The sequence below is a fragment of the Vulpes vulpes genome, chromosome 3 (genome assembly GCF_048418805.1).
Source record: "Vulpes vulpes isolate BD-2025 chromosome 3, VulVul3, whole genome shotgun sequence".
In the NCBI taxonomy this organism is placed as follows: domain Eukaryota; kingdom Metazoa; phylum Chordata; class Mammalia; order Carnivora; family Canidae; genus Vulpes; species Vulpes vulpes.
Genome location: NC_132782.1, coordinates 124,845,341 through 124,868,784, shown reverse-complemented (window position 1 = coordinate 124,868,784; position 23,444 = coordinate 124,845,341). Strand labels below are relative to the sequence as shown.

The following is a 23,444-nucleotide window of genomic DNA, read 5'->3' as shown; positions in this document are numbered from 1 at the left end:
AGATATTTGCAAATGACCTATCAGATAAAGGGCTAGTATCCAAGATCTATAAAAAACTTATTAAACTCAACAGCAAAGAAACAAACAATCCAATTGTGAAATGGGCAAAAGACATGAGCAGAAATTTCACAGAGGAAGACATAGACATGGCCAACAAGCACATGAGAATATGCTCCGCATCACTTGCCATCAGGGAAATACAAATCAAAACCACAATGAGCTACCACCTCACACCAGTGAGAATGGGGAAAATTAACAAGGCAGGAAACCACAAATGTTGGAGAGGATGTGGAGAAAGGGGAACCTTCTTGCACTGTTGGTGGGAATGTGAACTGGTGCAGCCACTCTAGAAAACTGTGAAGAGGTTCCTTAAAGAGTTAAAAATAGATCTGCCCTATGACCCAGCAATTGCACTGCTGGGGATTTACCCCAAAGATACAGATGCAGTGAAACGCCGAGACACCACCCCAATGTTTATAGCAGCAATGTCCACAGTAGCCAAACTGTGGAAGGAGCCTTGGTGTCCATTGAAAGATGAATGGATAAAGATGTGGTCTATGTATACACTGGAATATTACTCAGCCATTAGAAATGACAAATACCCACCATTTGCTTCGACATGGATGGAACTGGAGGGTATTATGCTGAGTGAAGTAAGTCAATCGGAGAAGGACAGACATTATATGTTTTCATTCATTTGGGGAATATAAAAAATAGTGAAAGATTAAAGGGGAAAGAAGAGAAAATGAGTGGGAAGTATCAGAGAGGGTGATGGAACATGAGAGACTCCTAACTCTGGGAAATGAACAAAGGGTGGTGGGAGGGGAGGTGGGTGGGGGGTTGGGGTGACTGGGTGACAGGCACTGAAGGGGGCACTTGGGATAAGCACTGGGTGTTATACTATGTGTTGGCAAATTGAACTCCAAATAGATAGATAGATAGATAGATAGATAGATAGATAGATAGATAGATAGTCTGGTGGAGAGCATGAGCCTGTTTTTGTGCAGAAGGATCAGCAGTTGTGAGGAAGAGCTGACCTAGAGCAGGGAAGATTGAGGATAACTGGAACCTATTTCTCTGTTTCTGTTTTACCACATTTAACCCTGAGTATTTTCTGGAAGTGATGGCTCTTGTGTCTTTCAAGTTTTATGCAGACTTTGTATTTAGGCAATTTTAACCTAGCACCATACAGATTAAGGGACTTTGGGAAATATATTTGAGTTTAACTAAGTTGACATAGGTATCATCATTTTCCTATGATATTTTTCTCTTGTACCCTAAGTCATAGCAGTTTACATACTTATACTATTTCTTGAGTTATTTGAATAATGTGTCTTCCAAGCTAGAGGATAAACTTCATGAAGAAACAGACTGTATTTGTCTTGTGCAACATTGTGTACCCAGTTCTCATCACAATGCCTGAGCATTGTATGTATTAAATATTAGTGGCAAGTTACAGAGTTATATGGTACCTTTATTTTTCACTTCTGCCCCCAATCTCCTTGGTATTGAATATTTATTAATGGTTAGTGCCTGTGGACCTTACCTGGCATTTATACTAGTCTCTGTTGTTTTAAAAATAACTTTGTTTTTTTTTTTTTCTTTTAATAGAATATCTTAAAAAGGGGGGGTGGGCAGCCCTGGTAGCTCAGTGGTTTAGCGCCGCCTTCAGCCCAGGGTGTGATCCTGGAGACCCAGGATCAGGTCCCATGTCAGGCTCCCTGCGTGGAGCCTGCTTCTCCCTCTACCTGTGTCTCTGCCTCTATCCCTCTCTCTGTGTCTCTCGTGAATAAATAAATAAAATCGTTAAAAAAAATAGGGGGATCCCTAGGTGGCTCAGCGGTTTGGCGCCTGCCTTTGGCCCGGGGCACGATCCTGGAGTCCCAGGATCGAGTCCCACGTCGGGCTCCTGGCATGGAGCCTGCTTCTCCTTCCCCCTGTGTCTCTGCCTCTCTCTCTCTCTCTCTCTCTCTCTCTCTCTCTCTCTCTCTCGGTCTATCTTAAATAAATAAATAAATAAATAAATCTTTAAAAAAATAGAGTATCTTTAACTTCTGTCTTTAGCTTTAAGTGGAGGAAATGGCTATAGCAGAAAGTGGTAGAGCAGTTTAGCACAGAGATGAGGAATGGGAAATTGAGGCACCACACATTCAAAGGGGATCTTAGAGCTATACTAATTAGATCATTATGTTTTCTAAATTACTGACATTATATAAAGACTACTATAATACTGAACAATTTTTAATCTAAAAATTATAATGCAAGTAGGTTTTGTATTTGTATAGTTGAAGAAATATTTGAGTATTATGGATTTTACTCCGCGTTAAGAATGGAAATTCTGCAGTAGTGAAAGAGCAAGTTAAAAATTGACAGTGCTGTAATTTACATACTGGTGATATTTGCCTTATGTAAACAGACACCTGACACATTGAGGAAGAAAGGAAAGGAGAAACAATGAAAAGTTGTTTTACTTAGAATGTAATAGGAACCTTGGATAGTAAAGAGTTGATTCTTAAGTTTTACTGAGCAGGATTGTGCTTTTTCTTCAACACTTAAAAGTGAACTAATTTAATGGAAGTTATGATTTCTATCATAGAAACAAAATTGATTATACCAGTCAGGTAAATTATCTTTGACTCATTTTTCTTTCACTTACAAAAAGTAAATTTTTTTGAATTTTCCATAGGATTATTATGGATTTCAAGTATGACATATTGTCGCTACTTTTAGGAAATGCTGTGGCTAATTTTGAGGTAGTTTGAAAGGAAGATATAAATATCAGTGGTCAGAAGTAAAGGCAGTGTGATTAATTTTGTCATTATTTAGCATTTAGTTATAGGTTGCAGCTTTAAAGTTTGGCATCATGGAAGAAAATGGACAAAAAATTGCAACTGAGGTCAGTATTTTTGTATGTATTTATTTGCTTTTTCTCTTCATTTACTTGGGAAAATCTTAAAAGATCTATGTTTACCAATAACTGTTTCTGACTAGCATATAATGTGAACTTTTATTTACCTAGCACTTTATAATTTGTGTTTTCATATGTACTCTATTAAATCATGAACCTCTAGTAGATTATTATACTATGTACTTATGGAGTATAGTTCAGAACTAGTGTTTAGAAAATGTAAATATAGCTTACTCTAAAGACCATAAGTTAAGAAATTTAGCCTTTTGTTTTTACAATTGAAGCAAATTGATATGCAGAATTTCTTAGGTATTAATAGTCTTTAAAAATCTATGTAAATTTTATTACAATTTAAAAACATTGACGAAACTTTTGGTCTTTTAGGACTTTTAGTAGCTGGAGACATATCAGCAAAATACAGATATTCTTGTTTCAGCAGAAATAGTGGGCTTCATATACAGTCCTAAAAATTATATGCATATACATTAATAAGCTATTGGAATAAATGTATAGCTAGACTGATTTTCAGATTTACCTACAAGGACCTATCTGTGTCTGAAAAGATGAGTAAAAATTATTAGTATATAATGTTTTGAATATTTCAAAATTTAGTTAATGCATATCTAATGCAATTAATGATGGTATATAAACTCATTTCTCACTAATCCTGATTAATGTGGAGGTAGAGGTGATAGCAGTAGTGTACATTAATCATACATATAATTCATGTAATCTTTATTTTTAAAACATTTTAAGCCTTTAAAGTAACTCAGAGGGGAGCCCAAGTGGCTCAGTGGGTTGGTGCCTGCATTGGGCCCAGGGCATGATCCTGGAGACCCAGGATTAAGTCCCATGTCAGGCTCCCTGCATGGAGCCTGCTTCTCCCTCTGCCTGTGTCTCTGCCTCTCTCTCTGTCTCTCATGAATAAATAAAATAAAATCTTTAAAAAAAAAAAAAAGTAACTCAGAATTAACATTGTAAAGCAAATATCTTTGGAAGCTACTTTTTAAAGAAAACGAAGGACATCTAATTAGCATATAAAATGTACTTATTTTGTACTTTCTAGTGTGTTTGCAAAACCTTTTTTTTTTTTAAGTAAGTTCCATGCCCAGCATGAAACCCAATATTGGCCTTGAACTCAAGACCCTGAGATCCAGACTTGAGATCTAAAGTCAGCAGCTTAACTGACTGAGCCACCCAGGCACCTGCAAAACCTTTTTGTTCTTAAGATTACTAAATAATTACTAGAATCTCTTTGGACTCTAAAGAGGATTACTAATATTTTTTTGTGCAAAATGTAAAAATAAATTCTAATCAAGCTGTCATCCAAACTCATCAGATCCCAATGAATGAAGTTTTGTTGTACATTTTCCCCCAAGAATTGAGATGAGATTTAAAAATAATAAAACAACAAATAAACAAACAAATAAAATAACTTTATAAATACCAAACTTATCTAACAATTCAGAGGAAAAATAATGATTAGAAAGCAAATGCAAGGGATCCCTGGGTCGCTCAGCAGTTGAGCATCTGCCTTTGGCTCAGGCATGATCCTGGAATCCTGGGATCAAGTCCCACATCGGGCTCCCTGCATAGAGCCTGCTTCTCCCTCTGCCTATGTCTCTGCCTCTCTCTCTGTGTCTCAGGAGTAAATAAATAAAATCTTAAAAAAAAAAAAAAAAAAAGCAAATGCAAGATCTATTAGAGTGACTAAACCCTGAAATATTCCTTATGTAAAGTACTTTCAGAAGTACTAGCAGTGTGATTGCTATATCAAATCATACATACAAAAGGTTATGTTTATAAATTATTATGTAATAAATACCATTAATTGTACAATAGTTCATTATTATATATGCTATATATTATATATATGTTCAGTCTATGATTTAAAAATTCAGGCAAAAGTTTTGGATGAAACAATTGAAATTAGATTAATAGAATCATGTGGGTGTGTGTTAGAACTGGAAGAGACTTGAGAAATCGTAAAGTATTAAATTTTAGAAAAATAGCTTAAGATTCTTGTGCCTTACATAATGTTTAGGAGCTACTTATTGAAAGATTTTAAGGAAATTTTTAAATTTTTAAATTTAAATTTTTAAAAGGAAAAGGATGCTGAATATTTATAATGGATAAATAAAAGTTCTACTCTGATGGAATATTAGAATTGTTAAAAGCAATGAGCTAGTCTGTATAGCACATAGCAAAACAGTGCTGAATAGAGTAAGGAAAATGCTGAATAATCTATTTATATAGTTTGATACCGTGTATATATATATATATATATGTATATTAATGTAATTATGACTTACAATTATATCTATATATGTATCAGCATTTTTTAATAGTAGATTAGAAATACATACTCTAAACTCATAATAGGTTCCCACTGGGAGGGACAAAGGAATAGGACTTAGAGTTGTGGCTTAAAGGGGACTTTGCCATTAGTTGTAATGTTTTATTCCTTTACAAAAAGAAAGATAAACAAATGTGACAAAATTGAGACATCAGTTCTGGGTGTTGGAATTATGGATATTTACTATGTTCTTCATACTTCATTGAATTTTAAAATTCTGTTTTTTCCCCCTCAAGAAAGGTCTATCTTTTAGGAAAAGGTGGAACTTTGTAATTACAAGACTTTATTTTCCATGTTACTAGGAAACCCAAAAAATTTTTGAAAACTTTTAAGTGGAAATATGAAATGCTCTAGGTAATTTATTATAACTTTGCTACTAGAGTCCTGGGTTTAGGGATTTCCAAAAAAACTGAAATAAGGGATCCCTGGGTGGCGCAGCGGTTTGGCGCCTGCCTTTGGCCCAGGGCAGGATCCTGGAGACCCGGGATCGAATCCCACGTCGGGCTCCCGGTGCATGGAGCCTGCTTCTCCCTCTGCCTATGTCTCTGCCTCTCTCTCTGTGTGTGTGTGACTATCATAAATAAAAAAAATTAAAAAAAAAAACTGAAATAAAAATTATGGATGAAATATATACCAAAATATCATTAGATGTCTTTGTACAATTGATTATGGTTCAAATTTTTACTAATTAAAATAAGTTTCTACATTTTTCCAAGAATATACTGCTTTTTAAAATAAAGTAATAAATGCTATATTTATTTTTTTATTAAATATTTTATTTATTTATTCATGAAAGACACACACAGAGAGAGAGAGGCAGAGACACAGGCAGAGGGAGAAGCAGGCTCCATGCAGGGAGCCAGACGTGGATCTCAATCTCGGATCCTCAGGATCAGGCCCTGGGCTGAAGGCGGCGCTAAATGGCTGAGCCACCTGGGCTGCCCCAATAAATGCTATTTTTAAAGAACAGAACAAAATTTCATTCTGATGACTAATCAAGAAGAGTGCATTTTTCAGGCTTTAGCTATTAAGATGAAAGTAGAACATCTAAGCATCCTGTTCTTCTGATCCTGCTATAAATCTGAGAGCCTCACTGAACCCGAAGTGAGTTCAGGGAGCTTACTAACCAGAGACCTAAGAAAAACGTGGACAGTAATTTGTTGACTGGTTTGTAAGGCTTTGATAGTAAATCAAAAAAGCTACATTTGTGAGAGAACTTAGCACAGTTTCTTGTTGATCATTGGTTTTTTAATTCTTTTTTTTCTTTAGATTTTATTTATTTATTCATGAGAGACACAGAGAGAGAGAGGCAGAGACGTAGGCAGAGAGAGAAGCAAACTCCTTATAGGGAGCCCAATGTGGGACTCGATCCCGGGACTCCAGGATCACACCCTGGGCATGAAGGCAGGCCCTGCTCAACCGCTGAGCCACTCAGGCGTCCTTTCTTGTTGATCATTGGTTTACAAGTTTCTTAGATAGGAAATTTTAATGAAATAAAGAATAATATGGAAACTGGAGGATTAGCTACTTGAAAGGATTAAAAAAAGAGGAGGAATTAGGTGGCAACAGAAGAAAATTTAGGGAGGACTAAAATTAAATCTTAAACATGAGGTTGTTTAGAGTTTGTGTGTTCAATGGTAGAAAATATTGTACACTTTAAAATGAAGAAACAATTTTAATCTTACAAATTATAGAAGTAGATTATGATCTTTGTTTTGGTAGATTTCATATTTATGGATTTGCTGTGAATTTATGGTCTGTATTAAATGAAAATATTTAGTTTTATCTGCATTGTACTGTCATCCTTGTAGTGTATAGCTTCTTTTTTTTTTTTTTTTTAAGATTTTATTTATTTGTCCATGAGAGACACAGAGAGATGCAGAGAAAGAGGCAGAGACACAAGCAGAGGGAGAAACAGGCTCCATGCAGGGAGCCCAATGTGGGACTCGATTCGGGGTCTCTAGGATCAGGCCCTGGGCTGAAGGCAGCGCCCTAAACCGCTGTGCCACTCGGGCTGCCCGTGTGTATAGCTTCCTACCCTGAAAGCTCTCTGAACCTCATACTAGTGGAGTTTTTATGGAGTTCTCATCATGTAGGCATGATCAGTTGATCACCCAGAAAATTACAAGGGTATCAGGAGCCCCGTGTCAGGACCAAAGACCAAATACTAGAACCAAAAAATACTGGGCCAAAGACCAAGTATTATTATTATTTTTTTAATTTTTATTTATGATAGTCACACACAGAGAGAGAGGCAGAGACATAGGCAGAGGGAGAAGCAGGCTCCATGCACCGGGAGCCCGACGTGGGATTCGATCCCGGGTCTCCAGGATCGCGCCCTGGGCCAAAGGCAGGCGCTAAACCGCTGCACCACCCGGGGTTCCCAAGACCAACTATTAGAATAAAATATGTTCCTAGTTCTTTTGTCACTTAGGAATTTACAAGGGTTTCAGGATCCCTGTGTCGGGAGGTAGGGGCATAGACCAATATATATTTTTTCTATTATCTCACATACTTTAAAAAATACCTTGTAAGAGGGATCCCTGGGTGGCGCAGCGGTTTGGCGCCTGCCTTTGGCCCAGGGCGCGATCCTGGAGACCCGGGATCGAATCCCACGTCGGGCTCCCGGTGCATGGAGCCTGCTTCTCCCTCTGCCTGTGTCTCTGCCTCTCTCTCTCTCTCTCTTTCTCTCTCTCTCTGTGACTATCATAAATAAATAAAAATTAAAAAAAAATACCTTGTAAGAGACGGTTAACTGTATTAATCATTAAGAACTAAATTATTAAGGTGAATGTATTAATGTTGTATATGCTTGGAAATGGAAAAGCAAAATACTAAAAATGGTATATCCTGGTTTAGAATCTGACCTTTAAGATTTCATTTGAAAAGAAAATAGAGCATTGCTGTTATAACAGGTACATTATGGTCTTAGTTGCACAGAAAAAAACAAAAGACTTCCTTGTATAGATTTTCCAGGAGAATCAGGTGCCTATGTCAAATGTAGATTGCTGGCAACTTGCTCTCCTTCCATACAGAGATAAAGGCCACCAGGATGTCCTTTGGAATTCTACAGTAGCATGTAGTGAAAGCTAATAAACCTGATATTTAATTGTATAACTTAATATTTCCAATTAATAGCTAAATGACCTTGAACAAGTCATCTAACTTACCTGTTCACTATTTTCTTTCTTTCTTTTTTTTTTTTTTTAGTATTTATTTATTTATTCATGAGAGACACGGGCAGAGACATAGGCAGAAGGAGAATTAGGCTCCCTGTGGGGAGCCCAGTGTGGGACTTGATCCCAGGACCCTGGGATCACGACCTAGCCAAAGGCAGATGCTCAACCACTGAGCCACCCAGATGTCCTGATGTACCCATTTTAAATGTATAGTTCAATGAGTTACATTAAGTGAATATAACTGTATAACCATTATGTATCAAGATACAGAATATTTCCATCACCATCAAAAATCCTTGCTATCCCTTTGCTGTCAATGGCCGACCTCAGCCCCTGGCCACAGTCAACCATAAATTTGCTTCACTGCAAATAACTTTTGCCCTTTTTAGGATTTCATATAAATGGATCATTATAGTATGTACTCTTTTGTCTGTAAACTTTTTTTTTGTCTGTAAACTTTTTTGCTCAGTTTCCTTTTAATATTCATTGTGTTTTACCATGCATCAGCATTTCTTTTTATTGCTACATAGTATTCTATCATAAGGGTGTACCACAGTATGTTTAGTAATTTACCTATTACTAGACATTTGGGTTATTTCCAGTTTCTGGCTGTTACAAAGAAAATTCCCATAAATAATCATACACAAGTATTATGGATAAATGCTTTCAAATCTCTTGGATGTATACCTAAGAGGAGAATTTCTAAGATATATGAAAAGATTATTATTATTTTTTAAAATAAACTACCAATCTGTTACTCAAAATGGTTGTGTCATTTAATATTCCCACTAGCAATGCTAAGAGCTCTGTTTACTCTAAATCCTCTCCTACACTTGGTAGCATCAATTTTTACAATTTTAGCCATTCTAATAGGTATATAATGGTATCTCATTGTGGTTTTAATTTGTATTTCTCTAATGACTAGGATGTTTAATGTCATTTCATGTGCCTGTTAGCCATTCATTTGTCTTTTTTGGTGAAATGTCTATTCAGATCTTTTATTCATGGGTTGTATTTATTGTGTTGTAAGAGTTTTCTATATATTCTGGATACAAAGCTGTTGTCAGATATACGTATTGAGAATATTTTCTCCCATGATGTGGTTTGCCCTTTATTATTTTTATAATATCTTGGAAGAACAGTATAAATTTTGATGATACCCAGTTTATCCATATTTTTCTTTTATGGTTTGAACTTTTTGTATCTTATCTAAGAAATCTTTGCATATCTCACCTGGGTGGTTCATTCGGTTAACCCTCTGACTTTTGGTTTCCACTTAGATCATCTCAGGGTTATGAGGTTGAGCCGCATGTTGGACTCTGCATTCAGTGGGGAGTCTGCTTGTGATTCTTTCTCTCCATCTCCTTCTGCCTCTTCCCCCTTCTCTCTCTCAAATAAATAAATCACTTATTTGAGAGAGAGAGAGAGAGAGAGAGCACAAGTGACAAAGGGAGATGGAAAGGGAGAGAAACAGACTCCCCACTGGGTGTGGAACCTTACATGGTGCTTCACCCTGTGACCTGAGTTGAAACCAAGAGTTGGAGGCTTAACCCACTGAGCCATCCAGAATTCCCGGTAAATAAATCTTTAAAATAAAAAAAAAGGAAAATTTCGCATATCCCTATGTGGCTACATTTCTTTCCCGTTTTCTTCTTGAATATTTATACCTTTAGCTTTTATGACAGGTCTGTGATCCATTTCTTTTTTTTTTTTTTTTTCTGTGATCCATTTCTAGTTAAATGTTTAGTGTGAGATAGATGAAGGTTGAGATTCATTTTGAAAGAATGCAGATATCTTGTTCTAGGATTATTTCTTTTTGTTACCATTGTTAAAGTAATTTGACTAAATATGAATGGATTTACTTCTGGATTATAATCTGTTGCATTGATCTATATCTATGTGTCTGTCCTGTTCTATGTCAATGCCAATTTTAATTACTAGAGCTTTATATAAGTATGGAATTTCAGGAGTGAGTTTAACTTCCTTTTTTTTTTTTTAAGATTTATTTATTTTTTTTGAGAGAGAGCACACGTGCACATGCTTGAGCGGGGCTGGGGCAGAGGGAATGGAGAGGGAATCTCAAGCAGACTCCCCACTGAGCTCAGAGCCTGAAGCGGGGCTCAGTCTCAGGACTCTGAAATCACGACCAGAGCTGAAATCAAGAGTCAGACACTTAACTGACTGAACCACCTAACTGCCCCTTAGGAGTTTACCTCATTTAACTTTTTTTTTTTTTTAATGATGCTATTTCTTTATTCATGAGAGACACAGAGAGATAGAGAGGCAGAGACACAGGCAGAGGGAGAAGCAGACTCCATGCAGGGAGCTCGACGCGGGACTTGATCCTGGGTCTCCAGGATCTGGCCCTGGGCTGAAGGCGGTGCTAAACTGCTGAGCCACCAGGCTGCACTCCATATAAATTTTAAAATCAGCTTGTCAGTTTCTACCAAAAAAGCCTGTAGGGATTTTGCTTGAGACTGCATTGAATTTCTAGATCAATTGGAAGCAAAGAATGTGACTTTGGGTGGATAGGCAGTAAACTGACTATAACTATAAACCCTGTATTGTTCTTCCTTGAAAGAGGCTCTTAGTGGAGCTTCTCCCATGTTTTTTCAACAGTTATAGTGGTTGATAGTGTTGTTCAGATCTTCTGTATTCATACTGGGGGCTTTGGGTGTGTATGTTTGTATTCTATTAATTACTGAGAAAAGTAGGTTACAATCTTATATTATGACTTATGGATTTACTTGCTTTTTCCTTTTAATTCTGTTAGTTTTTGCTTCATGTATTTTGAGTCTATGTTATGAGGTACATATTCATCTATAAAGGCTATATCTTACTGATGTACTACTTTTATATCATTATGAAATTTCCTCATTTAATCCTAGAAATAATTCTTACATAATTTATTTTGCCTGATACTAATTTGGCCTCTCCAGGTTTCTCAATTATTTTTCTCATGGCATATCTTTTTCCATTCATTTACTTTTTAACTAATCTATTTCTATCTTCATTTTGTTTTTTATTTTTATTTTTTATTTGAGAGAAAGCACAAGCAGTAGAGAGAGGCAGTGGGAGAGGGAGAAGCAGACTCCCCACTGAGCAGGGAGACTTAGTGGAGTTCAATCCCAGGACTCTGGGATCATGACCTGAGCTGAAAGCAGATGCTTAACCAGCTGAGCCACCCCGGTGCCTCTGTATCCTTGTATTTAAAGTGAGCTTCTTAGAGTCGATTCTGAATTACTTTAGGGAAAATAGAAGAACTTTGCAACTCTTATTGGGGAAAGCTGGATGAAGAATACACAAGAACTCACACTATTTTTAATTCTATGTGAATCTAAAATTATTTCAAGAGTGTTTATAATTCCTTGTTGTTCATGCATTGTTAGTAGTAGCTTCGTTTAAATTCTTGTCTGGAGGATAGTGTGGCACCTGGGTAGCTCAGTGGGTTAAGCATCCAACTCTTGGTTTTTGTTCAGGTCAGGATCTCAGGGTTGTGAGATAGAGCCCCCACTGGGCATGGAGACTGCTTAAGATTCTCTCTCTCCCTTTCCCTCTGCCCCTCCTGGCCTCTCCCTCTAAAACAACAACAACAACAAAAAGAAACAAAAAATATTAAAATTCTTGTCTGGTAATTCTAACATCTGTGTCAACTCTGTTGTTATCTGTTGATTGTCCTTACCTATCCTAGTTGAGGTTTTTCCTGTTTTTTTGTTGTTTGGAATGAGGAATATACTCCTTTTGAATTGTATCAAGGACATTTTGGGTGTTATGAGACCTTGGTTCCTACTTAAATCTTCTTTATTAGTAGACAGTGTCACCAGAAGAGGAGGAAGGGTGCTTCCTCTTTGCTGACAATCACCTTGTATCAGGCAGGAATGGTTCATAGGCTCAGCCTCAGTAGTCTTTGTAGCTGTAGCCCCTGGTGGGAGGGAAGAGGGCCACCATCTCTGCCCTCATTAGTGCAGGGTAGGGATGGTCAGCAAGTCTCTGTTCCCTATTACACAGCACCCAGTTAGTAGGGTTCCATCCTGCAGAGCTACTATCTTCCTATTCCTTTCATTGGAGACAGTGTGTTTTTCTTGGGCCTTTTGTTTATGGTTGCTCTCTACCTGTTGTGGTTCCAGGTTGCAAATTGTTAAGGCAGCCGGGGGTGAGATACATAGGTAACAAAATGTCTCCAGGGAATTCACTGTTGGGTTATCACTCAGGATCTGGGGTCTCTAGCCAGTTTGTCTTACTTTCTTCACCTCCGAACCTTATAGTAGTTACTTTTTTGATTTTGGTCCAGGGTTTATAGTTGTAATTAGCAGGAAGAAAAGAGTAGAATGTACTTAACTCTACCTTATCTGGAACAAGACATCTCATACTGATTTTTAATATATGTTTCTGTGTTTTCTAATTTTATTTGCCCTGCTTATTTTGTTTTTCAGGCAAATGAAGATAAAACAATGTCTACCAACCTAAAATACCTTTCCTTGGGAATTTTAGTCTTTCAGACTACCAGTTTGGTTCTAACAATGCGTTATTCTAGGACTTTAAAAGAGGAGGGACCTCGTTATCTATCTTCTACAGCAGTGGTTGTTGCTGAACTTTTGAAAATAATGGCCTGCATTTTATTAGTCTACAAAGACAGCAGTAAGTTTTTTGGTTTTCTGCTTTTAAGTCCTTGCAATTCACTTGATTGTTTTGGTGTTATTTACATATGATATATACATAAATATATATTGGTAACTACACATAAGAACACTATTGCCTTATCTACTATTGTCACAGTATTAAGAATATTTCAATATTTTTCATTTTTTTTTTTTTAAGATTTTATTTATGTATTCATGAGAGACACAGAGAGAGAGAGAGAGAGAGAGAGAGGGAGAGAGACACAGGCAGAGGGAGAAGCAGGCTCCATGTAGGGAGCCCGATGCAGGACTGAATCCTGGAACTCCGGGATCACGCCCTGAGCCAAAGGCAGATGCACAACCACTGAGCCATCCGGGCGTCCCTCCTTTTTTTTTTTTTTTTTAAAGATTTTATTTATTTGAGAGAGAGAGCATGAGTGCACATGGCATAAGTGGGGGGCAGACAGAGGGAGAAGGAGAAGCAAACTCCTTGAACAGGGAGCCCAACATAGGGCTCCATCCCAGGACTTGAGCTGAAGGCAGACGCTTAACTCTCTGAGCTACCCAGGTGCCCCGTATATTTTTCATTTTCTTAAGACAGTTTTAGTCTAGTAACAAAGATATTTTATTCTGATCTACATTATGATTTTTGTCTTCTGTTTAATGGAATAATTATGAAATATAGTTTCTTGCATTTATAATTGAGAATAAGTAAATTCTATAATTATGAAACGTAGAAATTTAGAGAAGTCATAATTAAAGTCAATGCTTTTTATTTTATTTCCTGCATTGATTAGTCCAGCAGTGACTAATTTGATACAGATTTTTTTGAAACAGCTTTATTGAGATATAATTCATGTACCATACGAGTTACAGATTTTGAAGTGTACAATTCTGTGTTTTTTGGGTATATTGCATTATTAATTGAAGTTGTAGTAAAATATATTTTTAGACATATGTATATCATAAATTTTACAATTTATGAATTTTACCATTTTAAAGTATAATTCAATGGCATTAATTGTATTCACAGTGTTTTTCAACAATCAGCACTATCTGTTTCTAAAACTTCCATCACACCAAGCAGAAACTCTATAACCACTAAGCAATAACTCCTATTCTCCTTTACCTTTGCCATTTGGAAATCTCTAATCTATTTTCTGTCTATGAATTGGCCTATTCTAGATATTCCATCTAAATAGGATCATAAAGTGTTTCTCCTTTTATGTCTGGCTTATTTAACCTAATGTTTTCAAGGTTTATCCATATTGTAATATGTATCAGAACCTTATTCCATTTTATGACTAATATTTCATTGTATGTATATGTATGTAGGTGTATATAAAATTTTAGTCATTAATATATTCATGGGCACTTGAGTTTTCCCATCTTTGGTTATTGTGTATAATGCTGTAATGAACACTGATTAATACTGCAATAGATGTATAAGTCTCTGTTCAAGCCCTTGCTTTCATATCTTTAGAGTATATACTTTTAGAGTGGAATTGCTTGGTCACGTGTTAATTCTGGGTTTAACTTTTTGAAGAGCCACCAGACTTTTCCACAGCACGTTCACCATTTTACATTCCCACCAGCAATGTCCAAGGGTTCAAATTTCTTTACTTCCTTGCCAACACTTGTTATTTTCTATTTGTTTTTTTAAATTGTAGCACATCCTCCCCAAAACTTGTTATTTTCCATTTACAAAAAAAAAAAAAAAAAAAAGTAGATCTATCCTAGTAGGTATGCTGTGGTATCTTGTGGTTTTAATTTGATTTTTCCTAATGACTAATGATGCTGAGCATCTTTTCACGTGCTCATTGACCACTTGTGTATATTTAGAGAAATATCTGTTCAAGTCTGCTTTCCATTTTTTAATTTTTTTTTTTAATTTATTTATGATAGTCACAGAGAGAGAGAGAGAGAGAGAGGCAGAGACATAGGCAGAGGGAGAAGCAGGCTCCATGCACCGGGAGCCTGATGTGGGATTCGATCCCGGGTCTCCAGGATCGCGCCCCGGGCCAAAGGCAGGCGCCAAACTGCTGCGCCACCCAGGGATCTCTGCTTTCCATTTTTTAATTATGTTGTTTGTAAAAGTTGTTTGTATACTTTTGAAACTATCATGATGGCCAGTGTAGCTGTAGCATATTGATCTGGGAGGAGAATGAAACAAAGAGAAATTGAATTGGCATTTAGAAAACAGACAATGGGGACACCTGGGTGGCTCAGCGATTGAGTGACTGCGTTCTGCTCAGGGCGTGATCCTAGAGTGCTGGGATCAAGTCCCACATTGGGCTCCCTGCATGGAGCCTACTTCTCTCTTTGCCTGTGTCTCTACCTCTTCTCTCTGTGTCTCCCATGAATAAATAAATAAAATCAACAACAACAACAAAAACAGACAATGTAGGTTAACCTTGGGCTAAAATTTTCACCATAAAAACTAAGGGAATAATTGAAATGTTTAAAATATGTCGTGTTTTGTTTTATTTTATTTTTTTAAAGATTTATTTATTTATTCATGAGAGACACACAGAGAGAGAGGGAGAGACACAGGCAGAGAGAAGCAGGCTCCCTGTGGGGAGCCTAATGCAGAACTTGATCCCAGGACCCTGCGATCATGCCCCAAGCTAAAGGCAGACGCTCAACCACTGAGCTACCCAGGCATCCTAAAATGTTGTGTTTTACACACAGAAGGGCCAATGCAGTAGCCATATTGACAGCAGAGGAGATACAAGAATACGTTCAGGAAGTCATGTTTGGAAGCTATTGCACTAGTCCAGGCAAGACGATAATGGTGGCTTAGATTATATTGCTAGAGAAGAGGCAATGTTTATGAGATGTTGTTCTGTGAATGGGAGATATATGCAAAACAGTCTCCAAAGGCTGAAGGAGCTCTAAGACTAAAGAAAAAGGCTGACAAATCCAGCTTGACAGGGGTGTCTTGGGTGGCTGCAAGAGGAGTAGATCTCTGCAATACCACCTCCCTTAAGACCTGCTTTTATAGCTAGCCCCTAGAGGCTAGAGAGTACATGTTGGGGGACAGATCATTCAAGAGGAAAATGTTTAAGAATAGGTGTGGGTCAGTCATATCTCTAAGACAGACTGTGCACATTATATCACAAGAGTGTTCTTAAGGGTGTGGTTAAACAAAAGGAAAGAATGTATGTGTGTGAGTGTCTGTGTGGTGTGTTGGTGGGGGGGTCTTCATATCACTTCATATCACAGAATGATAGAGTGATCATGGAAGATTTGTCCAAGATGGTGTTGATTTGGTTCACACGGATGTCTTTAAGCTACAGCTGATGTGACTTGCTAGTAGATTAGGTGTGTGAAGGTCAAGGAAATGGGGAATCTGGTCTGAGGAATAATTCCTAGGTTTTTAGGTTAAATTACTGGGTGAGTGAGTGCTGCAGTGAATGATATATGGACAATAAGTTAAGGGGAAATGAAAGTTTCTCTTTGGGCCATGTTAAATTTGAAATGCCTATAAGGCAATTAAATGGAGATGTTAAGTAGTATAATTATGAATATGGGCTTTGTCAGCTTATATATGTCTTTAAAATCAAGGATTGGATGAAGTAATTTACTAAATACTGAGAAGAGAAGGCCAAAGACTAAGTTCTGTAGCATTCCTGACATTTAGAGGTCAGATTGAGAAGGAAGAACCAGCAAAAGAAGACTGAGTGAGGGGCGCCTAGGTGGCTCAGTTGATTAAGCATCCCTCTGTTGATTTTGGCTTGGTTCAATCTCATGGGTCCTAAGATCAAGCCCTGTGTCAGACTCTGCACTCAGTATGGAGTCTGCTTGAGCCTCTCCCTCTGCTCCTTGCTCCCCCGCCTCCACTTTCTCTCTCTCATAAATAAATAAATAAATCTTTTAAAAAACCAGAGTTTCACCTGTAAAACAGTCTAGATCTGGTAGTTTTAAAAAAAGAAGATAACTGAGTCACCAGTAAGATAGAATAAAATTCATATAAATGTGGGGTGCCTGAGTTGCTCAGTCGATTAATCGTCTGCTTTCAGCTCAGGCCTTGATCTCAGGCTCTCAGGATTGAGCCTTGCACTGGGCTCCCTGCTCAGCTGGGAGCCTTCACCCTCTCCCTCTGCTGCTCCCCTTGCTTGTGCTTGCTTCCCCTCCCCCTCTGTGTGTCAAATAAATAAATAAAATCTTTGTTTAAAAAATCTATATAAATGTAATAGGAATGATGAGAAAGTAGTGTTTTTGCTTCTAAGGTCTAGAAGAATGGAAGTATCCACTTATTTAGCATTGTAGACCCAAAATTATGAAAAAAACACAAAATTATGTTTGACAAGTTGGCATTGTAGAGAGAGGTGATAAAACCAACTCTTAGTAAACCAAAGTACAAATAGACATACATACACAAAAATAAATTCCAGGGACATCTGGCTGGCTTGGTCAGTAGAGTGTGCAACTCCTCATCTCAGGATCTTGAGTTTGAGCCCCACGTTGGGCACAGAGATTACTTAAAAAAAAAAAAAAAAAAATCCCAGTAGGTTAAAGATTGACATTTAAAAAGCAAAACTTCAGGACCTTGGTACTGTGAATTATTTCAAATAAGATACAAAAAAAAAAAAATACAAAGGACTTGTTAAAAAATGGATAATTTGGGGGTACATTTGAAAGAAAAGTACCTGTACATCAAACCAAGTGAGAAGATAAGCCAGAGATTGAGAGAAAATATTTATATCACATATAACCACCAATAATGAATATCCAGAATGTCAAAGAGCTTAAACAATTCAATAAGAAAAAGCCAAGCAGCTCAACAGTAAAGTGGACAAAAGATTCAAATAGGCAATTTATAGAAGAGAAACCTGAATAGCCAAGAACATATTTAAAGATTTTAGGGGCACCTGGGTGGCTCAATGGGTTAAACATTTGCCGTCAGCTCAGGTCATGTTCCTGGGGTCTTGGGATTGAGCCCTGGGTAGGGTAGGGCTCCCTGCTTGATGGGGAGCCTGCTTCACCCTATCCTTCTGTTCCTCCCACTCATGTTCTCTCTTTTTTATGCTCTCTCTCTCTAATAAATAAATAAAACCTTTTAAAAAAGATTTTAAAAAAATAAATAAAAAAGATTTTAAAAAGATAAATACATAAAAATATATTTATATAAATATATAAAAATATATAAATATAAATCAACCTCACTAGCAATCAGAGAAATAAAATTAAAGACACAGACTCAATTTTACTATCCTCAGATTGACAAAAATAAAAAGACTGGCAATAACAGGAATTGGAAGGAACATGGAATAAGACCTTCCCTAAACTGCTGGTGTGAAAAATATGTGATAGCATTAATTATTTAAAATTAAAAATGTTTAAATTTTTTTTCTAAAAAAATTATTTTTTTCTGCTAAATCTAAGAAAAAAATCTTATAGTGATTTTTTTTGAAATGTTTTATTTATTTATTCATGAGATACACAGAGAGGAAGGTAGAGACACAGACAGAGGGAGAAGCAAGCTCCATGTAGGGAGCCTGATGTGGGACTCGATCCTGAGAGTCCAGGATCACGCCCTGGGCCGAAGGCAGGCTCTAAACTGCTAAGCCACCCAGGGATCTTGGTAATTTTTAATTACATTTTATTTTACTATTATTATTTTAAGGTGAGGAAAGTATAATTATTAGGTATTAATCTTTAAACAATATTTTCATTTTTAAAAAGTTTCCAAGTTTAAGGTTGGGAGAGAAAATCATCTATGAAGTGTTATTATTGGCAAAGTAGTAGGATTCCTTAGATTTCTCCTGTATTTGGGGATTTATGTATCTTTTTTGTATCCCAGGACCCTGGGATCATGACCTAAGCCAAAGGCAGATGCTCAACCTGAGCCAACCAGGTGCCCCCCCCAGTTTTAAATTAAATTAAATTTTAATAAAATTGATTTTATTTATTTATTCATGAGAAACACAGAGAGAGGCAGAGACATAGGCAGAGGGAGAAGCCAGGCATCCTAGATCTAAAAGTATCTTAACATGTAGGCCTGTTTCTATTTCAGTTGAGAAAACTGAAGCCTTGAGAGAGTATGTAACTTATTCAGAGTTAATGATTTTACTCATTTCATGTCTTTTTTTTTTTTTCTTTTTAAGAATGTAGTCTAAGAGCACTGAATCGAATACTACATGATGAAATACTTAATAAACCTATGGAAACGCTTAAACTTGCTATTCCATCAGGGATATATACTCTTCAGAATAATTTACTCTATGTGGCACTGTCAAATCTGGATGCAGCTACGTATCAGGTACTTAGAATATATTTCTAGTGGCTCTTTTAAGAAACAGACAAACAAACAATAATATTACCTGTTTTCTTTTTCAGGTTACATATCAATTGAAAATTCTTACAACAGCATTATTTTCTGTGTCTATGCTTAGTAAAAAATTAGGTGTGTACCAGTGGCTCTCCCTGGTAATTTTGATGACAGGAGTTGCTTTTGTACAGGTAACTATTCAAGCAAGATAAGTATACCTTTCATTTTTGAATGAATTTCAAAACCTTATTTATTGTGTATGGAGAATACGGTTCTGTTATTTGTTGAAGTGAGTAAATGCCTATTCTCACAATTGACATTTTTTGAGGGCTTCCTTTGAGCAAGATACTACATTGGGGCTGCAACTAATAATAAATAAATAAAAATCTGACTGACTTATTTCACTTAGCCTTATACTCTCTAGATCCATCTATGTTGTTACACATGGCAAGATTTCATTCTTTCTTATGCCTGAGTCTACTCTGTATGTATATGATTATGTAATCATATATGATTTCACTCATATATGACATTTAAGAAACAAAAAAATAAAGGAAAAAGGAGATAAGCCAAAAAACAGACCCTTAACCATACATGACAAACTAATGGTTACCAGAGAGGAGGCAGGTAGGGAGATATGGGAAATAGGTGAAGGGGATTAAGAATACACTGATCTTGAGTGCTGAGTAATATATAGAATTGTTAAATTACTATATTGTACATCTAAACCTAATATAATTGGAATTTAAACAAAGGAATGAATGAATCAGTGAAATTCTTAAAATTAAAATAAATAAAAATAAAATTGTCTGACATTAAAAAATGAACAATCTAGTTAGGGAAATAAGGTACTGTATATAAAATAAATCTGATTTTTATTGGATGTCTGAGCATTTGAGATTATTAGTCACTCCCTTTTTATTGTCTATAAGCTTCCCTGATAACCATTCTTTCCTGGTTCTTCTCATCTTTCAAATGATTCTTTTTGGAGTTCCTTCCTGGGGTCCTCTTCCTTGATACTGGATATTGGGGTTGCTGGTAGGCTTGTTATTTCCCTTAAATTATGTCTTTATTTTTGGAGACTTCATCCATTCTGTAGTTTTTAACACTTAAATGCTCATGGTTCCTTGGTCTATGTCACCACTTATAATTTCAGATTTGTATATCTAAGTATCTGTTGGATATCTTAGCTTGCTGAGTCAATAGAACTTATAAACTAAGCATATCCAAAACTAAACTTTATCTGTTCCTCCACCAAACCTGTCTTGTTTCTATTTTTTCCCTCATTATTACTCTGCCTAGGAGTTGGCCTAGATTCTTCCTTCTGCCTGTATATATAATCGGTCACTAAGACCTTGCTGATTCTGCCTTCTTTTTTAATTCTTAATATATTATTTATTTATTTATTTGAGAAAGAGAGTGAGGGAGCAAGAGCATGCAAGGGAGCACAAGCAGGGGGGTGGGGCAGAGGGAGAGGGAGAAGCAGACTACTGGGCAGAGAGCCTGACCTGAAGGCAGATCCTTAACTGACTGAGACACCCAGGTGCCCCTGATTCTGCTTTCTAATGCTTCTTGATTCTTGTCTTAACTGTCTCTATTATTACTTCCCCAGTTCATGTCTTCTTTGTTTCTCATATGATCATTTGCCTCCTGATTTTTTTTTTTTTTTTACTTCAGTCTTACCCATCCCTTAAAACTCAAACTCCACATAGTAACCACTATGGTTTATCTAAAAACAAATCCAATCATGTTAGTTTCTTGCCATCCAGAATGTGGTATATCTGTTACTTTCCCTAGAGTGTAGTATGTCTATCATGAATAAGTATATGTATATTTAAAACAGTGCAAGCATTTTTTTAAGCTATTTTTAAGTAACCTCTATACACAGTGTGGGGCTCAAACTTATAACCCCTAGATCAAGAGTTGCATGCTCTACCATTTGAGCCAGCTAGGTGTGGCTTGGATAATTTTATTTTTATTATTTTTTAAAGATTTTATTTATTTATTAATAAGAGACACGGACAGAGAGAAGCAGAGACATAGGCAGAAGGGAGAAGCAGGCTCCCTGCAAGGAGCCCGAGGCGGGACTCGATCCTGGATCCTGGGATCATGACCTGAGCCAAAGGCAACGCCCAATGCTGAGCCACCCAGGCGTCCCTTGAATAAATTTTCTAGTAGTTATTTTTAAATGAATATTACAGAAATTTAACTGTCATTTCAAACCCATATTTTCATAGATACTGCTAAGGATAAGCTAAAGTAGATATTATATTTTAAAAAGTGAGGGTTTTTTTTTTATTTTTAAAAAGATTTTATTTATTTATTCATGAGAGACACAAAGACATAGAGAGGCAGAGACATAAACAGAGGGAGAAGCAGTTTCCATGCAGGGAGCCTGATATGGAACTCGATCCTGGGACTCCAGGATCACTCCCTGAGCCAAAGGCAGACGCTCAACCACTGAGCCACCCAGGCATCCCAAAAAGTGAGGTGTTTTAGATGAAAATATCAATAGTTCAGGTAGAACATGAAAAAACCATGAAGATGATAGTTTCAGGAACACTGATCTACAGGATAAAGCTCACAGTGGTTGACATGATACCATATGGACCTTCCATAATTACCACAATTCCAGACTCATTTTTGCTACTCTAACAGTTCACACTCTGAATTTCTACAACTGAACTTCTTAGGAAGCTGTTTTGTGCATCTGCATTTACTCTTTTTTTTTTTTTTTCTTTTTTAGGGAATTTTTAGAAATTGTGAGTTGTAACAGTAATATCACAGGGGGAAACAATAAAATGATTCTAAGGTTTTCTTTCAGAAGCTCTCCTCTGCAATCCCCAAGAATGGTATTGGTTGCACTTTTATCTTAAGGTCTGAGAGTGGACTCTAAAAATGCACTTTGTAAAATATAAGAACTAAACTCTGGTTTTGTTTTTCTTTTTGTTCAGTGGCCCTCAGATTCTCAAGAGCTTGATTCTAAGGAACTGTCAGCTGGCTCTCAGTTTGTAGGCCTCATGGCAGTACTCACAGCATGTTTTTCAAGTGGTTTTGCTGGGGTTTACTTTGAGAAAATCTTAAAAGAAACCAAACAATCAGTGTGGATAAGAAACATTCAACTTGGTAAGTTTTAAGTGCTTTCTAATATGATTTTTTTTAAATGATTATATTGTTAGATTTAAATATTACTACATATCGTTAAATAAATAAGCCACTCATGAAATCTGCCATTGATACAAGTATCTGGCAAGATTTTTGCCTTTTAAAACATTATATTTTAAATGAATGCCTTTTACTGAAGAATGGAATTTTAAGCCTGTGACATAAGGGTGTACATAGCCTGTTTCGGTCCTCACTATTTGAAGACTTAGGAACTTTATTCTTGATTGCTCAGTTCTCAGAGAAGATGTTACAAATAACCTATTTTCCTCCTGGAAAAGGAGATTAAAATACTTGGCAATTTCAGTTACATGATACAGTGCTATCAACTGTTATCACCATTTTGTATATCAAATACCCATGATATACATCTTAAATACCTTACAATTTTACTTGTTAATTTTACCTAAGTGAAACTGAAAAAGAAAAAAAAAAGATATTTAAATGGAGAAAGTTTGAAATGATGAAATTTTCATCTTTGTTTTAAAATCTTAATACAGGGATCCCTGGGTGGCGCAGCGGTTCGGCTCCTGCCTTTGGCCCAGGGCGCGATCCTGGAGACACAGGATCGATTCCCACGTCAGGCTCCTGGTGCATGGAGCCTGCTTCTCCCTCTGCCTGTGTCTCTGCCTCTCTCTCTCTGTGACTATCATAAATAAAAATTAAAATAAATAAATAAATAAATAAATAAAAAATAAAATAAAATCTTAATACAGGGGTGCCTAAGGTGGCTCAGTCAGCTGCGCGTCTGCCTTTGGCTTAGGTCATGATCTCAGGGTCTTGGGTCAAGCCCTACATCGGGCTCCTTGCTCAGTGGAGAGTCTGCTTCTCCTCTGCCTCTCCGCCTGCTCATTCCCTCTCTTTCTTTCTCTCTCAAATGAATAAATAAAATCTTTTTTTTTTTTTTAATCTTACAGCTTTTATTTTAAAATGTTGTTTTAGAGAT

The 23,444-nt window shown here is 36.6% G+C and overlaps 1 protein-coding gene across 5 annotated transcripts in view; it reads left to right on the top strand.

Annotated features, from left to right (window-relative positions):
* SLC35A3 (solute carrier family 35 member A3) overlaps positions 1 to 23,444 on the top strand; it is a 53,728-nt gene that overhangs the window by 15,445 nt on the left and 14,839 nt on the right. For 3 of the 5 annotated variants that reach the window (XM_072754519.1, XM_072754520.1, XM_072754518.1), the window contains exons 2-5: positions 12,877 to 13,081; positions 19,173 to 19,327; positions 19,405 to 19,527; positions 22,291 to 22,462. In XM_072754519.1, coding sequence (XP_072610620.1) covers positions 12,895 to 13,081; positions 19,173 to 19,327; positions 19,405 to 19,527; positions 22,291 to 22,462 — 637 coding nt within the window. In that variant the 5' untranslated portion in view covers positions 12,877 to 12,894. Of the gene's footprint in view, positions 1 to 1,038; positions 2,897 to 12,876; positions 13,082 to 19,172; positions 19,328 to 19,404; positions 19,528 to 22,290; positions 22,463 to 23,444 lie in introns of those variants that run through there. The other 2 variants (XM_072754517.1, XM_025996558.2) reach the window with 2 other exon arrangements.